Here is a 22,405-nt window from a genome sequence, read left to right as displayed (position 1 = left end):
TTGGTTCCAACATGAGGTATTACACTGAGTGTGTGAGTGTGTAAAAGAGAGAAAGATGCCAGTTAGAAGAGAATTGACTGACACAAGTTTGTATAGAATTTTTTTTTTCTTTTCATCCACATAAAACATTTTGGGCCAAATGGTCCTTCTTCCCTCCTGCTTTTGCTTTTTTCTTTCTTTCATTTGACCTTACTGTAACTCTCAGCCTTTCAGCTTTCTGTTATTCTTTCAGACTTTTAGGTCTCACTCTCTCTCGCTTTCTTTCTTTCTCGCTTTCTTTCTATCTTTCTCTCTCTCTCTCTCTCTCTCTCTCTCTCTCTCTCTCTCTCTCTCTCTCTCTCTCTCTCCATCTCTCTGCCTGCACTTTTCTCTCAGGCTTTCTTATGTGGTTGACCAGGAGATAATCTTGAGTCAGCAGGAGATAGACCAAATTGTTCCAAACATGGTGTTCCCTTTCAGTCCCTCTGTCACATGGCTTCTGTCTACCTGGCATGCAGTGATAGACGCAGCCTTCAATCACAGAGGGGCACACGCGCACACACGCACACACACACACACACACACACACACAGGCACACACACGGATGGCTAGCATTCAGCAGGTTGCAGATAAGCCCCTCTGATGTCACTTGTAACACCATGTGATGAGCCACCTGAGAGAGATGGGAGGCTGAGGGAGAGAGATTGAGCGGGATTGATTTCTGCTGTCACCATGGAAACAAATAACATGATCCTCTCCAAAAGCACACCTTAATTAGTTAAATTATGACTTGTGGGAGAGGGAGAGGGGGAGAAAGGTTGGCGGGTTTGTAGAAGAGAAGAGCAGGCAGGGACGTGAGGATAGAGTTAGAGTTTTTCTTTTCTGATGCTGCATGCTCAGTTTCAGTCTTTTGGAAAAGCTTGTTGTTTGATCAGGGATATGTTGTGTTCTTTGCTTTTTATTGTGGCTTTCAGATACACACTCTGCTCGGTTTTTACTACAAGAATAAAGGAGTATGGCAGTGACAGACTGCCAAATATCATTTCTGTATGATTTTGTGACTTGTGTTCTTCTGCAGCTTTCATTGATGCTGACTTATCTCTCCACAGCCTGTCATTACATTGGGAATCTAAACTTAAATCCACTTATTTCTTTCTTCTTGTTCTGTGGTAGGCAGGGCATCTATCAAGGCCCTGGCATTAGTCAGGCAAGCACCATGGCCACCACTGTCCCCTGCAGCCAGCCATCAGGCAACAACAACTCTGCCATGGGCAACGCACAAGGTCCAACCTACAATATGCCGCCTTCAGGTATTCAGCTAATGCCAACAAGCAAAGGTTATCTAATGGGCTATATATTTCTTTGGAAAGACACACAGGGGGGACTAGGTAATGGCATAGAGCAATACAAATGTCAGCACTTACACCACTGGGGGAAAAAAATGCGGCCCATATTTAATAGTTATGTGAGTTATATAAAAAGAAGTAATAGGGCCATCACCAGACTGATCTTTGTTTGCAATGTACAGAAACATGTTCATATGGATGGAAGAATCTGAATAACCAGTCTCAGCCCTCCAGGTTAAAGTTAGCACACTGAGCCGCTCACAGTGAACCCATGTGTTTATATTGAAGCAATAGCAGGACCAGTTTGGAGAAAAGAGTGGGAAGGCAGTGAAAGGCTAACAAATCAGGAGAGTTCTCAGTGGTCTTACAGTTGCTGCAGAGATTAAATTGGTGCATCCTTTTTTCTTTCAGCCCTTCACCCCATTGCATTGTTGCTAAATGCACTTCGAAGAGGACTTTGGCTCCCAAAATGAAAGGGACCTTCTATTCAAAACCAAAATATCAAAATGCATGATATTAAGAAAACTTCAAACGAATTAGAACGCCAAGGTTCCTGAAAACTCATCTGGTCTGCCCCTGGGCATGGTAAAAAGCCATTCGCTTCCTACCACTCTGCAGCATAAAAGGGAAAAATAAAGAGGAGATCCTTGCATCCAAGGACCCCTGCTTTCTGTAGGGGTAAGAAATATGCATCTGGCACCATGACAAGTAGTCTTAAAAATCTTAACTCTTCTTCAATTAGAAACCTCATGAAAGTACACAAAAGTCTTGAATACTAATCTTCCCATTGCGTCACCACTTTGAGACTGATGTTTTCTCGCCAACTGAGGATGCTTAGCCAGCAAGGTTGAAAGTGCACAACTTGCTCACATTTAATGGAGTCTTCCCTAAATAGCAGTTTTTTATACTGTTCTTTCACACATTTCTTTCACAATCTTCCATTTGAGATGAATGGCTGGACTGGGTTTACATTGGCCTTGAGAACACAGAAGGCAGCAACATAATGTTTAGCAATAACTGTTTTACATTATCGGACTTTGTGATATCACAGAAGCTACTAATCAGAAGCTTTCGGTGTACAGCAAGGAGATACCATGAAAACATATTGAAAAACTCACAATAAAAAAAATGCCAAGTATACCTCTTCATTCCACTGCAGTGACAGCATACCTGGCATCCATACACATTATAAACTTGTGTTGAATTCAAAACTGATTCATTAGAGACAATGTTAATTATTAAGGCCAAAGACCAAGGCTCACCTATTCACAGATACAGCATCTCATACTTTTCTTGCAGTATTCTCTTATGGTTATGAAAAGTTGGTACAAATATCTTTTAATAAACTTTGTCTCACTTTGTGTTAAGCAGCAATGGGAATGTCAGGAGATGGCATGATGAGCCCGGATGGGAAACCGAAAACAGACGTCAAAGATGACAGTGGCCCAACCAATGAGCCTCACAAACCAAAGGTACTTCCTTCACTTTTTGCCTGTTTCCGTCTCTCACGTATTCCATTCTCTCCCTCCATAGTTTGTTGTTTTGTTTTGTTTTTTTGATCTCACTCCTCTAATGAAGCAAACCAAATCTGATCAGCATATGCTGCCTCAGCACAGTGGGCTGTTTCTCTGTTGTTTTCTCGCCATATTTAATGATTTGTTTAACATTTACCATTCCTAATGTTTTCCTCGCTTTGTTTTTGCTCCCAGCATTCTCTTCTTGCTGATGTTTTGGCAACCCGGGCTGCAAAGAAATAAAAAAAATTTTTAAAAAAAGACAGAAAAGCACAAAGAGAAAGAGAGGGCTCTGCATCTGCAGTACACACATGTACACACACATTGAAACACAACTCCACAAATACAGTGCATATTCATATATACATATGCTGTCCATAAAGATAAGCCACACATGCTGCCCTTTTCAGTCACAAACATACACACAATACCCTTCACTTAAACACTACTTTCTCAATGCCTTCTCTTAATACACACACACACACACGTCCCAATACACAATGCTGACTTCTCATTTTGCCCTGCAATTGCAGCTTGGCTCAGCTCAGCTCAGCAACAACAGAACTCTGCTCTTTGCTCTTTTCTACCCCCTCCACTTGTTTTTGCTTAACAACCACTCACACACACACACATACATACAAGCCTCCATCATATCCACTACACGTCTTTTCCCTCCAAATCCCTGTCTTTTCTTTTGCTGATTACGGTAGTAGGGCCTTTTGAATTATTTAAAGCAGTCAGAGCAGCCAGAAAGACCCCCAGTGCTCCCAAAAGAGATGATCTGTCTGCGGAGAGAGAGAGAGAGAGAGAGAGAGAGAGAGAGAGGAGTGCGAATGAGTGAGCGATAGAGAAAGACAGAGGGAGAAAGATAAGGTTTTGCTGACATGAGCATTCTGTACACAGACCAGAAGCACTTGTCAAGCTGTTGTTCCTGCTTTCTCTGTCTCTTTCACACACACACACATGCACACGTTTGTACAGCTACTTTTGTGAGGACATTCACTGATACAGTGGGTTCTTAGCTGCTTACTTTGTCCTTCATGTCACAACTAAATCTCTACTCTAACCCTCACCCTTGTCAGAAAATGTCCTCACTGTCCAAAAATGTCAGCGCACCTGTTTTAAAACTCACACTGGGCCTCACAGGGTATAATCATATGCATACATAAATGCATACTTATGTGTACACATCCAGTGAAGGACTCACATAGAGAAACACAATCACAGACTGAGGTGGAGATTGCATCCAGGTTCGTGCACAAACGTGCACAATGTTTCTAGACAAACTAGACTATATAATCATAAGCTGGCAGGTGTGTGTAAGCTGAATATTATTATTCATCTCAAGAATTTCATACAGCTTACACACCACCAAGTTCTTTGTATGTAATACGCAGTACTGCTAGTAGTAACACTAATGTGTCTTCATTGTGTCAACATCATTGTGTTATACTGCTTTACTAATAAATTAGGATCTGGGTAAAATAACCTGACAGTGATGAATACTTTTTCCCAAAGAAAATTAAAGTCTTTTGCCCTACTCTGCCCTCTCCTCTCCAGCTGCAGGATGGCTACAGCAACAATAACAGCAGCAGTGGCTCCCAGCAGTGTTTGTCCCAGCCAGCCACACCAGGCGGTGCCCTGCCTGTGCCCTCCCCTCTCTCTCCCAGCCCGGCCAGCCTGTCCTCCTACCACGGAGATGACAGCGACAGCATTAGCAGCCCCCCTTGGCCACTCAAGACCCCTTCCAGCCCTGTAAGTAAAGTTCAAATACTAATGGATGGGTGGCTGGATAGGTGCATTACACCAAGACTAAGTATAGGAATTACATTAATACTGGTCCTGTGATAGACTGATCTGTGCAGGGTGTACCCCACCTCTCTCCCAGTGTCAGCTGTGATTGGCTCCACCCCTCACCCCCTCCACCCTCACCATGACCCTGGAAGGATAAGTGGTAGATAATGGATGGATGGATGGATGGATTACATTAATATAGACACAAAGACCAAACCAAACAACTTAAGTGAATTTATGGACAATAATGTCAGTACAAGCTGTTAGTTTGATTTATTTATTTATGACTGAAGGATTATTGTGTAATTACTCAAGTTAAAGCTGCTTCTTTGACCACATACATTTTTATAAACCCGGACAGAAGTCACATGAGGATGTGTGGGATTAAACTTCATACACTGATTTGAACTTGAGGGATATGACTGTGCTAAGAATGAACGCAGGTTGAACACTGAACAAAATACTAAAGAAGTGTTTATTTTTGCTTGGTCATTCAACCAAAGGCCTACTTCAGAAAGTGTAAATAAGAGATGAAATTTTAATGATCCCTGTGAGGAGAGGGGGCTGTCGTAGCAGAACACAGTAGTAGGATACACCAAAGAAAAATACATTGTAGAATACTGTATACAAAAAAAAGAAATTTACTTAGATATCATAAATGTATGTAAATAATATATCCATAAGTCTTTGTAATAAAAAATATATAGTATTAATTATTATAATAAAGATGCTAATTTTGCATCGTGTGTAGAAGATAAATAGTCACATTATTAAGCTAAAGCCTCATTAAAGTTTTTCTCTTATTTTCTGATCCCTCAACAGAAAACCAACCCTAACTCCTCATCCCTCAGCGGGGAGGGAATCACACGACTTTATGAACTGGGTGTGGAGCCTGAGAGACGGGGCTGGGTGGAGCGATATCTGACCTTCATGGAGGAAAGGGGCACACCTGTCACACAGCTGCCCGCCGTAGGCAAGAAGCCACTGGACCTGTGGAAGCTCTACATGGCTGTTCGGGAGATAGGAGGTCTTGCCATGGTAATGCTCATGACATTTTGTTGGGATAACATTAGAGACAGTAAACTCATTTACTCTGCTCGGGTGTATTGGCTATTTAATATTCTCCAGCAATGTGCGCTCATACAGCACAGCATATGGTGTGCTTGTAAATGTTGAGAGATGCACTCAAGAGAATGAGGTACATAAAATAAATCTTGGCAAACTCACATTCCTGAAAATGTCACAATACTCATGTTCTGCGAAAACTCCATGTGTGTCAAAACACCATGTTATACAAATGTTAAAGATTTACATACTAAAAGTAGCAAGATTTACAAGACTAGACAAGTCATGGCCTAAAGTTTGGGGGTGTCTGAACCTCACACATCATATTCAAATAATATAATCTTACTATGCTGCTCTAACAGCCTCCACTATTCTAGGAAGGATATTAGATGTGTATTATTGGATATTGTAGTATTAGGATTACAGCAAAACATTGCTCCAGTCATATAAATAAGGCCCAGGTTAAATGTGTGGCCACTAGTGTCCACATACATTTGGCTATATACTATATTGTTTTTTCTTTTTTGCTGTTAGATTAAAAACAGCAACCTGACAGTGTTGTCATACTACGTACAGAAATATTAAGTGCCCAGCAATGGAATTGATTATTTTTATTAAATTTGGCAGAATGTGGTCTACCTTACTCCAGACAAAATGACAAGCATGTGGCATGTGTGCTGGGATTCATTACTGTACGCAGAGAGAACATGAGCAAAAACAAATTACCATTTTCATATAATCTCATCGTGGTCAGTTCCAGTCATTTAACTTCTATATGTCATTCTCCCGACCTCAACCACTCAGGTGAACAAGAACAAGAAGTGGCGTGAGCTGTCCTCCACGCTGAATGTTGGTACATCGAGCAGCTCCGCCAGCTCACTCAAGAAGCAGTACATCCAGTATCTGTTTGCCTATGAGTGTAAGATGGAGAGGGGAGAAGAGCCGCCCGCAGACAGCAGCAGTAGCAGCAGCAGTGTGGCTGGAGGGGACAACAGGAAGCAGGTCAAGATCCAGCCGCCCTCACCTGGTAAGGCCTGATAAAAGACCAGCTCGCTGGATTTTCCACAACTCCACTCTTCCATCTGTCAGAAGCCAAACAACAGGTGTTGCTGATCAAACTAGAGGCGTCATGCATTCATCAGAAAAGCAGTAATCTGTATTCATGGCACTGTGGCGTGCAACATCACCACAATAAAGGCTTTGCAGCTGTGCCAGAAACCTTCCAGTGAATGTGGCTGCTATGTAGCATCTTAGAGAACAGGGAACTGGCAGACTATTAGTCAGATATGTTATATATGTAGCAAATGCAGATTCATTTAAAAAATTAATTATCATAAATGTGCGTCAATTTGTTTTTTGTCCTGAGTTACAGATTAAAAAAGAGTCAACTCATTTGGCCTGAACAAACAGTTACTGTTGATTTTGTAGCTAATTGGCTTTAAGTTTGCTTTAGCAAAGAAACACAATATAATGTTACTGGTCTGAGCTTTCTTATGTTATGTGCCACACTTGCCAAAGCTGGACTTTTATGAACTAAACACAATTCTTACTGGTATTACTGTACAGCTAATCATATCATAATTTATCTATGCCCCCCCCCCCCCCCCCCCCCCCCAACTGTTCAGTGTGGCCACCAGAGTATATTAGTATAACACTAGTAACTATTTCCTCCAGGTTGGTTTCTTGATGTTTTATGAAATGTGGAAATTGGAGGTGGGGTTAAAAATGGTCCTTATTTTGTCCTTATTTCACAGTGCAGTGATATTAAGATTATATGCTCTATAAAGTGCATATCTAACAATGCAATGTGCACACGATGTTTAAAAGTGCACTGTATCCTGTAAAACCCTCTTCAGCCTGTCCACATCATTCTAACACATTTCCTTACTGTACCTTTAGTGGTTTCTACCCATGTAGATAGCTGCCCAGAATTTAAACACAGTCTTGAGCTGTGAGATTACAGCTTCCTTCCCAGTACAATGGAGGTGAATAGTTTTAAAGAACACCATGATAACCCCAGTGTTTCATAATTTGGCTGAACTGAACCTTTAACAACCTACAGTACCATGGCCAGCCAGCAAGTATCTGTTTATACATTAATATTAAAGAAAGAACATACAGGATCAGAACCTGAATACATGAGCATAACTTAATACAAGAGAAATGCAAGGACACTGTTCTGATGAGATGATTCTTACTTCAGTGAAGGTGAGAGAGACGATCACCACTTGTATCTCAAAGTGGGATTCACCTTTACTTGATTATTGTGCTATAGGGGTTAAGTAATATTGTTTTGGTGCTTTTTGTTTTTGCATCACCTGTTCGCACCGCGTGTCTGTGTGCACAATTATGACGTGAGGATCAGGAGAGGAGAGAGAAAGTGTTGGAGCGATACAGTGCGGTAAGGTCACGTCTCTAATTTGCAGCGGAGACGGGAAAAGTGACCCTGGCTTTTAAATAGAACATCAGAGTACTTCACCTGCCTCAGACGCTGCAGATTGCTTTTCCTGGTGGGTGGAAAAGAGCATCTCTCTTCATTTGCATACACACACATGCATGCACACATAAGTCACACACACAAATGTAAAAACAGAGATGAAGTAATGTATATTCGCTCTTACTCATAACACTTTATAATACATAATTCAGCCCCTTCTAAACTCTGTAAGGGGCTCTAAAGACCTCAGTTTCACACAGTCTCATGTTGCCCACATCTGGGCAACATCTGATTATTAGTCTTGAAATTATAAAAGTTAAAAAAAAAAAGGCTGTTAAAATCTCCATCATGTTAAAAGAGCCTGAGTGATTACCTTTCAAATAACATGTTGAAGTTGGATTTCAAAACTCCATATGAAGAATTGCTTTAACGATGGAGGCTCATTGTTCATTTCTATCCATATCTTTAATTGACATTACCACAGCTTATGGACTGGTTTGCCTTGTTATTGTGCTCACACATCCCAGTTCTGAAACTTTGGCTCTTTAGCATAAATTCTGTTAAAACTCGACATGGCCCCATCAATTTCCTTTGTTATACCGCGGTCTTGATTTACTATCTATGCCTGCCTGTTCCAAAGTGAAAACTGCCCTACTGACACCCTGCCAGCCTATATATAGACTGACAGCCCAGTGATGTCACTGAGGGAGTTTGTCCAGGAGGCTGGTGGGGTTGGCGTGGTGGGGAGAGTGATTAATGAAGACTGGAATGTAGAACGTAAACAAACTCGACCTCACCGTCACCTTTCATTCACAACACTGGCTTGGCTGACTGACTTTTTTTTTTTTTTTTTTTCCCTTAACCACTACCACCCCTCTGGATTATGTCACCCGCTGACACGCACACACAGGCTTGCAAGTGCACACACATCAAACGTCAGCCCCACACACAATTTTTTTCCCCCTCTGGTCCCTCCTTTTTCATTCTCTTTGCCATTTAAATGTGAAGCAGAGGGCATTTGAGTTCATGCTCTCCACCACCTCCTCTCCATTTTTATACCCCCAACTACTCCGTATTTTGTGTCTGCCCACCTGCTCTTGAGGAATGGCAGACCTTTTAACCTTGGTTAACCCTGCCATTGTTTGGACTTCTCCACATGTGCATGTGTATGCGTGTTCATGTTTGTCTGAAGCAAGGATACCCCAGGCAGTGAAGAATCCCAAATTCTCTGCCCCTTCATTGCCCTCTCTCCCATCTCTGGTCATCATCATGGGATCATCTCTCCCTGCCTCTGTCTCTCTATCTCCTATGATGTAAACGCAGGGGGTATCACTGAATAATTCAGAATTAGCATGAATTTTTAAAGCTTAAGTCTTTCCTTTTTTTTTTTTTACTGTGGAAACGTGCAATGCAGGGAAAGGCCACTGAGGGTGTTACAGAGGAAGCCTTCTTACGCTAAATGCTCATTAGGATACTTTCATATTTCTCTGTCTCTGTCATCTTTTAACCAAAATGGTTCACAGTTTTCCATTAAACCTGCATATGGGAATTTGCATCTCTTGGTTTTATCTGACTGGGGGGTTCTTTGTGTGGTGGGCTCAGCACTCCTGCGGTTTTCTAGTCATGTGAACTAAAAAAGTTCACAGAAATAACAAGAGCACACTAACCCAGTTTGAACCTAAGTTTGGAGTCTGTGAGATGTATTTTTACGCGGAGGTCAGCAGTACGAGCTTTTTCAAGCTCCTCACTCATACCTGTGGTGTGATTGCTGAAGTTTGCGCAAGATTTGATTTTACCCTATATTGTCTTTAAATACTAAAGCCAACTAAACCATCTTCAGATGTTTCTCACTTAAGAGCTGTTCTGTCCTGCTGGGAGATCCTTCCCTTCTGTTCTCTCTGTCCTCTCTTCCTGCCTCTTTTCCCTTTCTCCTCTTCCTGTAACCATCCCCACCTTCTCTGCCCTCTGTTTGCTCAGGCTCACTTCTCGTGTAGGGCATCACTGTTAGAGCTTTGGCCTTAAGTCTAGAGTTATCTCCCTAATGCAGCACCTTGCTGGAGCAAAAGCCCACTATGGCTGTTCTAACACAAACCAGCTTCGAGATCATATCTGAGAACACGGGGGAGCCCAGCGGTCTGAATGTGTTACAGTTTTTACACTGAATTTTATGTATCATCTAACTTTAAGAATAATAAGGCTGCTTCTGTCTGCCAGCAAATTCAGGCGGCTCCCTCCAAGGCCCACAGACTCCACAGTCGTCTGGCAGCAGCTCCACAGCAGAGGCAGCAGGGGAGCTGAAACCCCCCACACCTGCCACCACCCCCCTGGGACAGGTCACACCCCTGCCAACTAACAGGTACCACACTGATGTACTACACTACTACTATAATGCACCTAGAAATCATGCTGCTTACTACAAATATTAATACTGTTACTGCATCTACCACTTCTGAACTACAGTATGAATACTAGTTCTTTGATTTTTAGGAATTTTTAACATGGTTTTTATTTATTTTTTCTTACAGTGATATTTATGTTAGTGACCACAAAGTGGTCCATATGCATAAACATGAATCGTGTGTTGATGTATGGTAAGAACCTAAATTGTGAAGATTGTCTCATTTTAAAAAACAACTATAGTGTAGTGAGGGCTAATACCTCAGTGTGCACAGATATGTTCAGATATACTATCATTATCTGCAGTAACACTTTGTGAAGTGATTTAAGCGAGCTTGAAAAAGTCTGTAATGTGTTTTCTTTTGCTTTTTATATGATGATTCAAGTCTTAAATGCTTTAGTAAAATGTCTCTCTTCTCTGCTGATGGCTTGTTGGTTATAAAGCACTACAGTTGTACTGTAGGAACGGAGCAGATTTTATTTGTAAAGCCTTGGGGGAACTGGCGAAATTCTCTGTTTGCTTTGTTATGAGCGAGCAGTTATTTGTATGTGCATAACAAACAAACAACAAACTGTTGTGGCAAGTAATATTTTTGAGATACTTGTGTTTGACTTGATTTTCTTCTATTTTCTGCTACTTTATACTTCTTCACTAACATTTCCAAAAAAACAAATTGTACGTTATACTGGATTTATGTTTAAGATGGGGTCATTTTGAGGTTTATTTTTATTAGGATGTATTTCATATGAAAATTAAACAGCAGTTAAATTGTCAAAAATTTCATAATGGACATATTTTTTAATTAAAAAAACATTTTATAAAATAAAAGCATAAAAGTCTTTGCCACAGCATATTGTTAAAAGCTTCAGTGGATCCAACCCACAGTCTGTACTCTTTTTATTCACTTCTCTCCCTCTTGCCTCTCTCTCCTCCCTGTTTCTCCCCTCCCACCCCTCCTCACCTTATCCAGGAGCAGTGTGAGCATACAGGACCCCTTCTCAGAGGTAAGCGACCCCGCCTTCCAGAAGCGTGCTACCTCTCTGCCCCCCTCAGCCCCTTACCAACAGGGCCTCAGCATGCCTGACGTGATGATGAGGATGCAATACGACGCGAAGGACCCCTTCGCCGGGATGAGGAAGAGTGAGTGAGGCACACACTGTGAAACCCTTTCACCCAAACCCTAAGGCCTGGTCCTGTGACCTCAATTTCACACAGTATCGTGTGCTTTGTTTTAATAGAGACTTGTTTTGGTCTGTTGCAGAAAGACAAGAATTTCATTTTGAATCAGCTGTTTTTTCTTTTTTTTTTTTTTATTGCCATAAAAAACTTGCACTTCATACGAAGATGTTGTAATTTTAAACTTCCTCCATAAACTTCATATGAACTTACATGGCTCATTAAAACGGTTAATGTATCCCAGAGCCATTGTTCTTTTGTCTGTCTCGTTGGTCTAATTCATTGTCTAGTCACCATGTAGTCTCAGATCACGACAGATGCGTGTTTTACTATGACTATGAAAGAGATGAGAACTGTTTGTTACACCACACATCCCTTTATTGAAAACACACCAGCTCGTCTGATGTTCTTGTAGCTTAGTCTTCGTCTCATCCTAACTTTGTTCATCCTTTTCATCCTCCTCGTTTTCAACCTTTCATCCTCTCTACCCTGCTGAGAAGCACCTGTTTTGACCAACTCAAGTGGTTTAGTTTTCAGAACAAACAGTGGTTTTAGAAAGGATGGCGGCTCCTCTGAAGGCTGAAGAGAATGGAGTCTGAATGGATAATATGGTGGATGTTAGCTGCATAACAACAGTTACAGCCTCAGAACAATAGGTCTTATCAGGGGAGGTGGTGAATATTTATAGAGTAATGCTGCCACCTGCTGGTTAGGGGAAGATGTGGCTCGTGCATTAAAATGACCATGAAAATGTAAGCCACTGTTATGTGTTTCCAGGACTGTCATAGATGAATGTTTTTGCTTGTTAGTGCATGTTAAAATACATGTTTCATCTATTTGTTTGTTGTGGTGCCTGTTGTTCATGATATTTTGAGATGCATGTAGCTCACTTGCTTTCTTCGTCTACAGTGGCTGGAGCTGATCCGTACATGCCAAGCCAGATGCCCGGGGGTGGCATGCAAGACATGTATGGTCGTCCACCATCAGCCCTTACCATGAACCAAAGGTCACAGTACCCATATGGGCCGGGCTATGACAGAAGGTAAGCACATATATTCCAGCAAAGGATGGCAAACTTTGACATTTCCTTCAAGTTGAGCCCTAAGGCTCACTGTAGTTTTGTAAATGTCCTCCCCTACCTTTTATGGACAACATTCCTGTTGTTTGACCCTCAGACCGGACCATGTCGTGGGGATGGAGGGAAGTATGGGTCCTCCTGGAAGTCAGAACAACCTGGGACCCTCCAACAGTGAGGGCAGCATGTACTCTCCCAGCAGATACCCTTCACAGCAAAGGTCAGCACCTGTGTGTGTGTGTGTGTGTTTGCAGAATACACTTGTGTATACAGTCAGAAATGTTTGTCTGCAGTTTTTCTTAAAACAGTGAGTGATATATTTGTTTTTCCTCTTCTGATTTACATCAGACACGATGGCTATGGTCAGCAGTATCCCAGTATGCCATATGGGATGCATCCATCTGGGATGTACCCACAGCAACAGGTGAGAGACTACAGATAGTCAGTACTGTTTATCTGTTAAGACTATACATTTTACAGTGTTCTCTGCAACTCTGCATACACTGCATTCTGAGATTAGACCAGTTCTGAATAGGAAATGTCCTAAGAAAGCCATATAAAGTATTATGTAAAGTACTGAGTAATCTCTTTTAGATCAGTTTACTTTTTCCTCACTTTCTTGGTCAAAAACAGGACTTAAAAACTGTTACCTACCCTCATTTTACATACCCAAATTAAACTAGTTGTTGTACTTGTGCAGCTCATCACTGCTCTTGCTTTTGAACCTGCATTAAAATTGAGAAAATAATTCTAAAATGTAAAATCATCAAAATAAATTTCATGATCATACTGTTATTTTGCATATTTGTTAATTAAGCTTTGTTGTAATATTCATCTTGTTATATTTTTTAAGCAATAAATGATGAAAATGAATCCATACCTTTTGCTTTAGCAGAGCTACAAACGGCCCATGGATGGTATGTACGGGCCCCCGCCCAAGAGACATGAGAGCGAACTGTATGCCATGCAGTATGCCAACCAGCAGCCAGACATGTACAACCACTATGGTGGTGGGTACTCCGGTCCTGAACACAGACCCATCCAAGGACAGTTCCCCTACCCTTATCCCCGTGACCGAATGGCCCCCTCGGGTCAGAGCCAGCACAGCTTGATGAGTGGGGGGCCCACTCCAAACCATGCTGCTGATGGACCCAACATGTGGCCATCCAGGACAGACCTCGGCTATCCCTACCCCAATCGACAAGGGCCACCTTCTCAAATGCCACCTTATGGCTCAGTTGGTAGAGATGACATGGACTGCCGGCCTGGGCAGGAGCAGTGGCACCGTCAGTCTCCCTACATGTCATCATCAGGTGCCATGCCTACTCTGTCTTCACGCCAGCCATCATCTTATTCCAACTCTCCGTCCATGGCAAACCACCTACCTAGAGCACCCAGCCCAGGGGCCTACCAGCGATCCATGGACTCTCGGATGTCACCCAGTAAAGCACCATTCATGTCACCCATGAAGATGCCTAAACCTGGGATGGCCATGATGGGCTCGCAGGGAAGCGTACCTCTTGGTCAGTTTCCTCCCAACCTGAGACGGGACCTCAACTACCCACCAGGATCAGTGGAGGCAACCATGCCAATTCTCAAGCCTAGACGCAGGCTTAACTCCAAGGACACTGGTGAGATGAAGTCAAAGTATTTCATGAGTGAACACTGAGAACAGGGCTGTGAGTAAGCTGGGTGGTTAAGTAAGGCTCTTTCGAAGATGCATTTCTGTTTAATTCTAATTTAGCTACAGTGATTTAAAGATCAGTTCAATTTATAAGCAGAACAAACACAATATGATGTATGAAATTTATAAAAGGAATTACAATGATATCCTCTGTTCAATGTGCTTTTCATCATTGGGACATAGTCTGATCACCATTTTCTTTCTTCCTGGTTCCAAATATCCCACTGTTTTAATCCCAGGAATGCCTGAGGCCTGGCGTGTGATGATGTCTCTGAAATCTGGCCTGCTGGCAGAGAGCACATGGGCTCTAGACACCATCAACATCCTGCTGTACGATGACAGCACTGTGGCCTCCTTTAACCTCTCGCAGGTAAAACCAATTTGAGGAATTCACCTAGCTGCTGACTAACACAGAGGTCTATTCAGCCCACTAAGTAAACCTTTTCTGTTGTAGTTAGATTCCAGATAATTCAGTGCAATTGTAAATATTCAAATATACTCAAGGATTCAAAATATCAGAAATGGCACCCTGATAGGTGAGTGTTCTCAGCAGGTACCACATATGGATGCACTTTGTGTGTGCAATGTCCATGTCTCAAGTCTGGCCAGAGATACGTGTTAAAGGTCTCTCCCCCTCTCCTTAAACCTGCTTTCCAGTCTAACTTTTCACTATGAAATTTCAAATAAAGGCTAAAAAGCCCAAAAACTGTGGAACTTCTTAGCAATGTGTGTCTGATTGCTTTCTGCTTAAATCATTAATACTAATGACATTTTACTTTTGTCTAACCAGTTGCCTGGCTTCCTCGAGCTCATCGTGGAGCACTTCCGCCGTTGCCTGATAGAGATGTTTGGTATCCTGGAAGAGTTTGAGGTGGGGACTGTTGCTCACAAAGGCCTTTTGGATGCTGCTTCTAACCAGAAAAAAGAACCCATCCCTGACGAGGAGACAGACTCCTCTGTCCAACCTGAATCAGGGTCCTCCACATCAGCACAGACCCACGCCAACCTAGCAGGAGATGAAGCACCACCCGTCACCGCAGAGCCAGTGCCAGCTAAGGTGAATGGCGAGAAGGAGGAATCTGAGGTGAGCATGAAGAAGGAACAGAAGAACAAAGAAGACAGAGAAAAAGATGGGAAAGAACAAGAAGAGAGTGAAAAAGGAGAGGAGAGTAAAAAGGATTCTGTGGATCAGCTTGTCACACACCTAGAACCTAAACCTAAACAAGCCAGCAAATATGATAAGTTCCCCGTCAAGATTATCCACAAAGAGGACCTGATTGACGACATCACAGAGAAATTAGGTTATGTCACAGAGTTTACAAGTGGGCTGCTACACTGGCAGGCTGGTGGAGGTGACTCCACCGCACACATTCAGACACACTTTGAACCCCGGACTGAACCACCTGTCGGGGTGAATGAGAAGATAAGAAAAGAGAACAAAGAGGAAAACAAGATGGATGAAAGAAAGAAACAACCACTGAAACATATCACCGCCACTATTGATGATGTTCTGTGCGCTCGAGTTGATGCCCTGTCTTATGCACACCCTGCACGTTCCTTACCATCCTATCCCTTCAGGGTGCATTCAGATGGGGAGGAGGATCACATCACCTTGCTGGAGGATGAGCCCCGCTGCCTTGATGAGGCTCCACTCTCCACAATCTGTGCATGGCAGGACTCCCTGTCAAAGCGGTGCCTCTGCATCTCCAACATCGTCCGGAGCCTTTCCTTTATCCCGGGGAACGACTCAGAAATGTCACGTCACCCTGCTCTGGTTCTTCTTCTGGGCAGGCTACTCCTGCTGCACCACCAGCATCCTGAGAGGAACAGATCGCCCCCTAGCTACCAGAGAGATGAACAGCAGGAGCAGGGACTGTCAAGTAGCAAAGAGGAGTGGTGGTGGGAGTGTCTGGGTCTGCTCAGGGAGAATGCCATGGTCACTTTGGCCAACATCTCTGGCCAGCTGGATCTCTCCACATATCCAGACACTATCTGCCTCCCTATCCTGGATGGCCTTCTCCACTGGATGGTGTGCCCTTCAGCTGAAGCCCAGGACCCCTTCCCATCAGCAGCTCCCCACTCCCAGCTGACACCCCAGAGGCTGGTGCTGGAGTGCCTCTGCAAGCTGAGCATCCAAGATGGAAACGTTGACCTCCTGCTAGCTACTCCACCTTTCAGCCGGCAGGAGAAACTCTTCACTGTCTTGGTGCGCTACATAGGTCAGAGGAAAGCCCAGGTGTACAGGGAGATGGCAGTAGCTGTCCTTTCCCACCTGGCACAGGGAGACCCCACAGCAGCACGGGCCATAGCAGTGCAGAAGGGCAGCGTGGGTAATTTGGTAGGCTTTTTGGAGGATGGTGTTAGCATGGCGCAGTACCAGCAGAACCCTCATAGCTTGCTGCACATGGGGCACCCCCCTATGGACCCACCTAGCATAAACATGATGTGCAGAGCAGCTAAAGGTTTGTTGGCCATGGCAAAAGTGGAGGAGAACAAAACAGAGTTTGTGCTGTATGAAAGCAGATTATTAGACATCTCCATTTCCTCGGTGCTCAACGTGGGAGTGGTGGCCATAATTTGCCAAGTTCTCTTTTACTTAGGGAAATTATGACAGGAGGAGAGACAGGACTCACATGGCAGACACTAAGGTGGATACTTCTGTGGTTTTCTATTTTTATTTATCAAAATGGAAGAAAAGGTTTGTTTTTTTAAAAAAGAAATATCCACATAAACAGAATATCAATATATATGTATAGCTTCTGGGTCCTGTTAAAAAAAAAGTGGGTTTGGGATTTGAAAGCTCATTTTAATACAAATATTTAATACCTGCTGGTGTTGGATTGCTATGTTTGATATTTTATTTGGCATTCGTTTTTGTTTGTTTACTTTTTTTCAGCCAAAGCTGCCACCAGATTTTGGTGCTGAATTATGTGGTTCCCTTTTAGTTGATGAGTTGTTGAGATGTTTTTCAGTTTTATAAATGCTAATATACTCATCAACATTTTGTTAATGGAGAGTATTTATTTAAAATGTTACACTGTACAGTAGTTTGAACTTTTTTGCCAACAGTTGTGAGGAAAGAAAAAAACACTGACTTTTTAAATTTAAATGTATAAGTCTCCATCGCTGGAAGATAAACTGTGCAATAGGACTAGAGAAAGTTGTCTCTTTTGAGAACAAGATGTAAATCTTTGAAGACAGCCGCAGTGTGTGCTTTAGGCCATGAGGAGGCAGCATTGCACCAGCCATTCGACATGAAAGAACAGGATCTGTCAAATCAAGTGTCTAATTTATCAATTATAGCCTCAATGACTTTCACAGATGAACTTTGTGTTTCCTAAGCACTTGTGTTATGTCTGTATTTTTTCATCACTGTGTATATAAACCGTTGTACAATGGGCGCACATGACTCTTTCATTCTCAATCAAGCATAGCAAGAAATGAGACTTTCTGACTATTATAACAAATGCTTTTATTGTTGGTTAAATTTGTTATTGTTATTATACAGATTTTGTTAATGGGGTCAAATATTTGAACATGGAAGATGTAACTGATGTTTCAATGTAAAAATTCCTGTATGCATTGTATTATAGCTGAGAAAACAATCGCTTTGGTAATGAAACATGGACGTGCTGGGGTGAGACGGTATCTATGCGAGGTTCCAAGAGAAAACTGAACACATTTCTGTTCATTACTGTCCTCCATTCATGTCAATGGGCATATTTTTCAATCTAGATAATGATCTAAAAAAAAAAAAAAAGTCTGAAAAGATCCTTCAAAATGTCCTGAAAGCTCATTGTAAAATTTGCCTTTTTTCATATGACTCCATGTCTCTCTTTTATTCAGTATACACATTTATACTCTGTGCTGCACATGTCACAAATAAATGTACGATGAACATCGTTAAGCACCGGAGACGTTGATTATGTCCAGACAATCTTAGGCCAATAAAACAAACATCAGCTGCTTACATGGACTGCCTTTTCATTTCATTCAAAATAATTGAATCACAGTCACAAGTCTCTCCTCCAGCTCACAGTAGCATTAACATGCAAGAGTCCTGAGGACACTCGATTTTTTTTGGCTCATCGTAGTATTCTCTTGAGGGCAAATATTTCATCTTAAAGATAAAAGTGGCTGAGCAACCCCTTGTCAGTTACACCGTGAGAATAAATTTAGATGAATTTCAAACGAAGGTCACTTTTTGTCAAAATCTTCCAGTCTGTGATTGTTTCAGCTCCCTCATGCAGCCATTTTTGTTTTGTTGACGGATTTCTGAATTCTTGAATGACATCCCTGCTGATAGCAGTAGTTCTATCCTAGTAAGTTTTCAGTACATCTATATTAATATATTCCAATGTTACATACAAGAACTGTTTATATGAAAAGTTCAGAGGCAGATATCCAAAGGAACCCAAATATCAATTTCCAAACCCATTTACACATGATACTGTTATACTTATTGATCTGTTCATGTTGATCTAGTCCTGAACAGCAATTGTTTCATTACTAAAAATGAAAACATTGTACACAGCTGCTTTTAGAGCATCATTTTTCATGACTGCCTCATTAGGAAAGAGGCCAGGGAGCTTTCCACCACCATTCTCTGGATGTAGAGTTGCAGTCGCCATCCTTCCTCTTCACATCCTCAGACCACCCTAAAACTCAACAGGCACTTTATAACTCTGGATCACAACCACACATCATACCAGACTGGATCCACAGAGTACATTCATTAGACTTGATGATACACTATAATTAGTGTTCTGCTCTGTCTCCTTTTAACTTCGAATTATAAAATGTGAAATTCATATATTTTACTACATGCTCTCTCTGCATACTACCAGGTGTTGTCCTATCCATTGACTTTAAGTGTGTAAGTGATTTTTTTGTTCTTCTGACCCAGTTGAACTCATTCCTCTTATTTTTCTGCAGTGTTCCTCTATGCATCTTAAGTGCTATCGGAGGAGCAGCCACCTTGTTATGTATCTACACGTTTAATGGTAGTTTTCACCTGCTATTTATGCACTTCAGTGGCATTTTTGAAGGCAAGTTCCTCTTGCATCTATGCCTCTGACTTTCAATTCAGATGTATATAATGAAATCTCACAACTAGATTTTATTTAGCCTTCAACAATTGAAGCTTTATGGCATTGTTACCAATTCCCAGTTAGCTTTCTCAATATCAAATCCAAGCTGTTATTGTTATGATAGTGGATAGCATGCTTTCATTTTCACGTTACGAACTATTCTTACAATTTAATTTCCAGTCTAGTGTTTATTATTCTTATGTATCCTATTTAAATTAATTGCAGCTGATCCTTTGCCCAGACTCGTAGATTTTCCTTTTGCTGAAGGCATGCTAGTTGTTGCAAGTGTAAACACAGACTCCAGATATAAATTAACTTCAAAACCAGACATAAACACAAGACACCATGTGATATAATCTCTATAGTCTCTATAATGCTCTCTGCTACACACCTTCAAGCCTTAGAACTATTTTTATTGTCAATTTGTAAGAATTAAATAAAGAAACAGCTGGAAACAACACGTTTTATTATCTGAGGTTATATTTACATAGATGATGATAAATCTGACTTGTCTTCAGTTTGTTTCCCCCACAATTGTTCCTGTTTAGTTTGACGTCTTCTTCCTCCCTTTCAGGGGAAATGTGGGCATAATATTGAGTCCTATTTTGAGCTGGCTTGAACAAACACATTCCTGAGGTTGACAACACAGGCAATAAGCAATCTCATCACAGCTTTGGTTTCAGAGAATGAGCAGGGTTGCTTGGCTGCAGAGAGGCACAGTCATCAGTCATCTTATTAAAATCTTTCTGACACCTTAAAAATTAATTACAGGATGTCTGAGAGGTGGTTAACAGCTTGATGGATTTCTAACTTTCTCTGTGTTTCTGTGGAGAAATAATAAAATAATATATATGCTTTTCATCTTAGCATCTTAACTGTTGCTGTGCTGTTGTTACATTTCTGTGCCTGCACATTATAACCAGAGTTAGGCCACATATTTCTGAGTGTTTTCAATTTCAACCTGTCAGATATACAGATTTGAAATACATTTTTATTTATTTATTTATTTTTGGTACTGGAGGATGCGTTTCACGTAGGCAACCAACCACAGAAGAAAACCTCCCACACTCCTGTGCCTCTGAGAAGCTGAGTCATCGAGCTCTGACAGGATGGATGTGGTAGTTGAGAGGAGGCCGGGTCCGTTATTAGCTACTGCTGGACTGGGTACCCTACCCTGCTGCCGCTCACTGCTAACGTAGGTAGATGAATGAGTACTGGGTGAAAGCAAAAGAGACTGCGCTGACCTTTTCTGTGATGTGTTATAATGTATGTGAGGTAGTAGTGGTGTGAACTGTGTGTCCACTAAATCAGGCTACAACCGGTAACTCTTGCTATGAAGAGTGCACCGGCCTCTTGATGAGGCTTTAATTGCACTATGTCCTTTCATCCTGTCAGCTTTCCAAACAAAACAATCCTGTCTGGATGGCTCCTTGGCCGGATGTGATTCAGGCCCATGTTGTTCTTCGATTTGGACTCAAGAGCCCTATCATGTCTACTATTTTCCCTACAAAAACACAGCTGCAACCACATGTCATCACACTGCTTAACCAGCCCCACAGTTAGGGAATTAGTCTGTAAGGGTGATAGATCACTAAAAACCTGAAACCTGATTACGTGAAACATGTGCCACTTGTTGGCTTCACATGCCCAGTGGTGGCAGCCAGTCATACTCTCAGTCTGTCTGTTTGCAGATGCATGACAATACATTTAACCGGGTCAACTTACAGTATATGTGTGACCTCTTCCTTAGAAATATTATATCATCAGCCAACTCTGTGTATGAGGAGAAGTTTGTATGCATGTCAAATGGATGGTCATGTTTCCAATCTGATAAGTAAGACCATGACACCTCAGTTCTTCCATCCTACTTTCATACAATTAATGAACTGGCAGAGAATAAAAGGACAAGGACAATGTACAATGTTTTTCCTTCACTACATGATGTTCGATTCATAACAGTTAAGTCTTGTCAAACCACAGAAATGCAGCCAGACTTCTTTTCAGAGAATGTGGATAATTGAACGAAACCACTTGGTTGACTTAAGAGCTAGATGAAGAGGTGTGTGTGTGAGTGTAGGTGGTAAGAGGAGGACAAGTGACAGGGGAGGCCGATGATGCAATCGTCTGTATTAATCGAGTTGAACAGGAAATTGTGGCATCAGAGAACTGTGCTCGGCATGTCTGTTTTCAGCTGTAGCACAGGTAATAGGACTCTTAGTGCTCCAGTTTATTCAGTCAATCTCCATCACCATTATTTTCTCTGTCTTGTTTTTTACAATTGTTCTGAAGAAAACATGTCATATAATGACATTCAACATAAGCCTGTGTTGCAGTGAAGATTATTTTTGAGGGCTGAAGAGAACATGACCATTGAGGGGCATTGTACATATAAATCTCCATCTGTACCTCCAGGCATGAAATAACATGCATGAAACTCTGTGGTTTGCCAGGGGATCGCCTACATGTACATGTACAGAGCCACGCAATATTTCACTGTAACTTCAAAAGTGTGAAACTGGGACTGCAACAGTTTCTACGTGGCATCAACTCAAAATAGCCAATGATGCCGAAGTTCATTGTCAAAAATAGGATATTTTGCCTGACGCAACACTGTGAATGATTGACGTGTGTGTGAAAATGCAGTCTAACTCCATCAGGCTTTGGCTCCACAGTCAATAATCATTAGGACCAATTCATTCATTCTTATTTTTAACTTAGCACCAAGCTAAGGATTATTAAAACTCATATCTCTGTTACTACTTTAGTATGTTAGCTAACACGTCAAGCTGACTTTAGGTTTGCCTTGTTAAAACCATAAGTTGAGATCCACACAGGCGTGTCCAGAG

The 22,405-nt window shown here is 41.8% G+C and overlaps 1 protein-coding gene across 8 annotated transcripts in view; it reads left to right on the top strand.

The window, feature by feature from the left end:
- The window catches only part of LOC113125879 (AT-rich interactive domain-containing protein 1B-like), a 188,974-nt gene extending 170,535 nt beyond the window's left edge, over positions 1-18,439 (top strand). For 4 of the 8 annotated variants that reach the window (XM_026299528.1, XM_026299510.1, XM_026299499.1 and 1 more), the window contains 13 exons: positions 1,154-1,290; positions 2,695-2,798; positions 4,401-4,595; positions 5,457-5,672; positions 6,504-6,726; positions 10,351-10,492; positions 11,505-11,674; positions 12,620-12,752; positions 12,886-13,005; positions 13,134-13,209; positions 13,678-14,416; positions 14,709-14,839; positions 15,260-18,439. In XM_026299528.1, the coding sequence (XP_026155313.1) occupies positions 1,154-1,290; positions 2,695-2,798; positions 4,401-4,595; positions 5,457-5,672; positions 6,504-6,726; positions 10,351-10,492; positions 11,505-11,674; positions 12,620-12,752; positions 12,886-13,005; positions 13,134-13,209; positions 13,678-14,416; positions 14,709-14,839; positions 15,260-17,080 (4,207 nt within the window). In that variant the 3' untranslated portion in view covers positions 17,081-18,439. The remainder of the gene's footprint in view (positions 1-1,153; positions 1,291-2,694; positions 2,799-4,400; positions 4,596-5,456; positions 5,673-6,503; positions 6,727-10,350; positions 10,493-11,504; positions 11,675-12,619; positions 12,753-12,885; positions 13,006-13,133; positions 13,210-13,677; positions 14,417-14,708; positions 14,840-15,259) is intronic. The other 4 variants (XM_026299538.2, XM_026299480.2, XM_026299519.1 and 1 more) reach the window with 4 other exon arrangements.
- Positions 18,440-22,405: the final 3,966 nt, after the last annotated feature.

The sequence above is a fragment of the Mastacembelus armatus genome, chromosome 22 (assembly GCF_900324485.2).
Source record: "Mastacembelus armatus chromosome 22, fMasArm1.2, whole genome shotgun sequence".
Lineage (NCBI taxonomy): Eukaryota > Metazoa > Chordata > Actinopteri > Synbranchiformes > Mastacembelidae > Mastacembelus > Mastacembelus armatus.
This window is presented reverse-complemented; position numbering and strand designations above follow the sequence as displayed.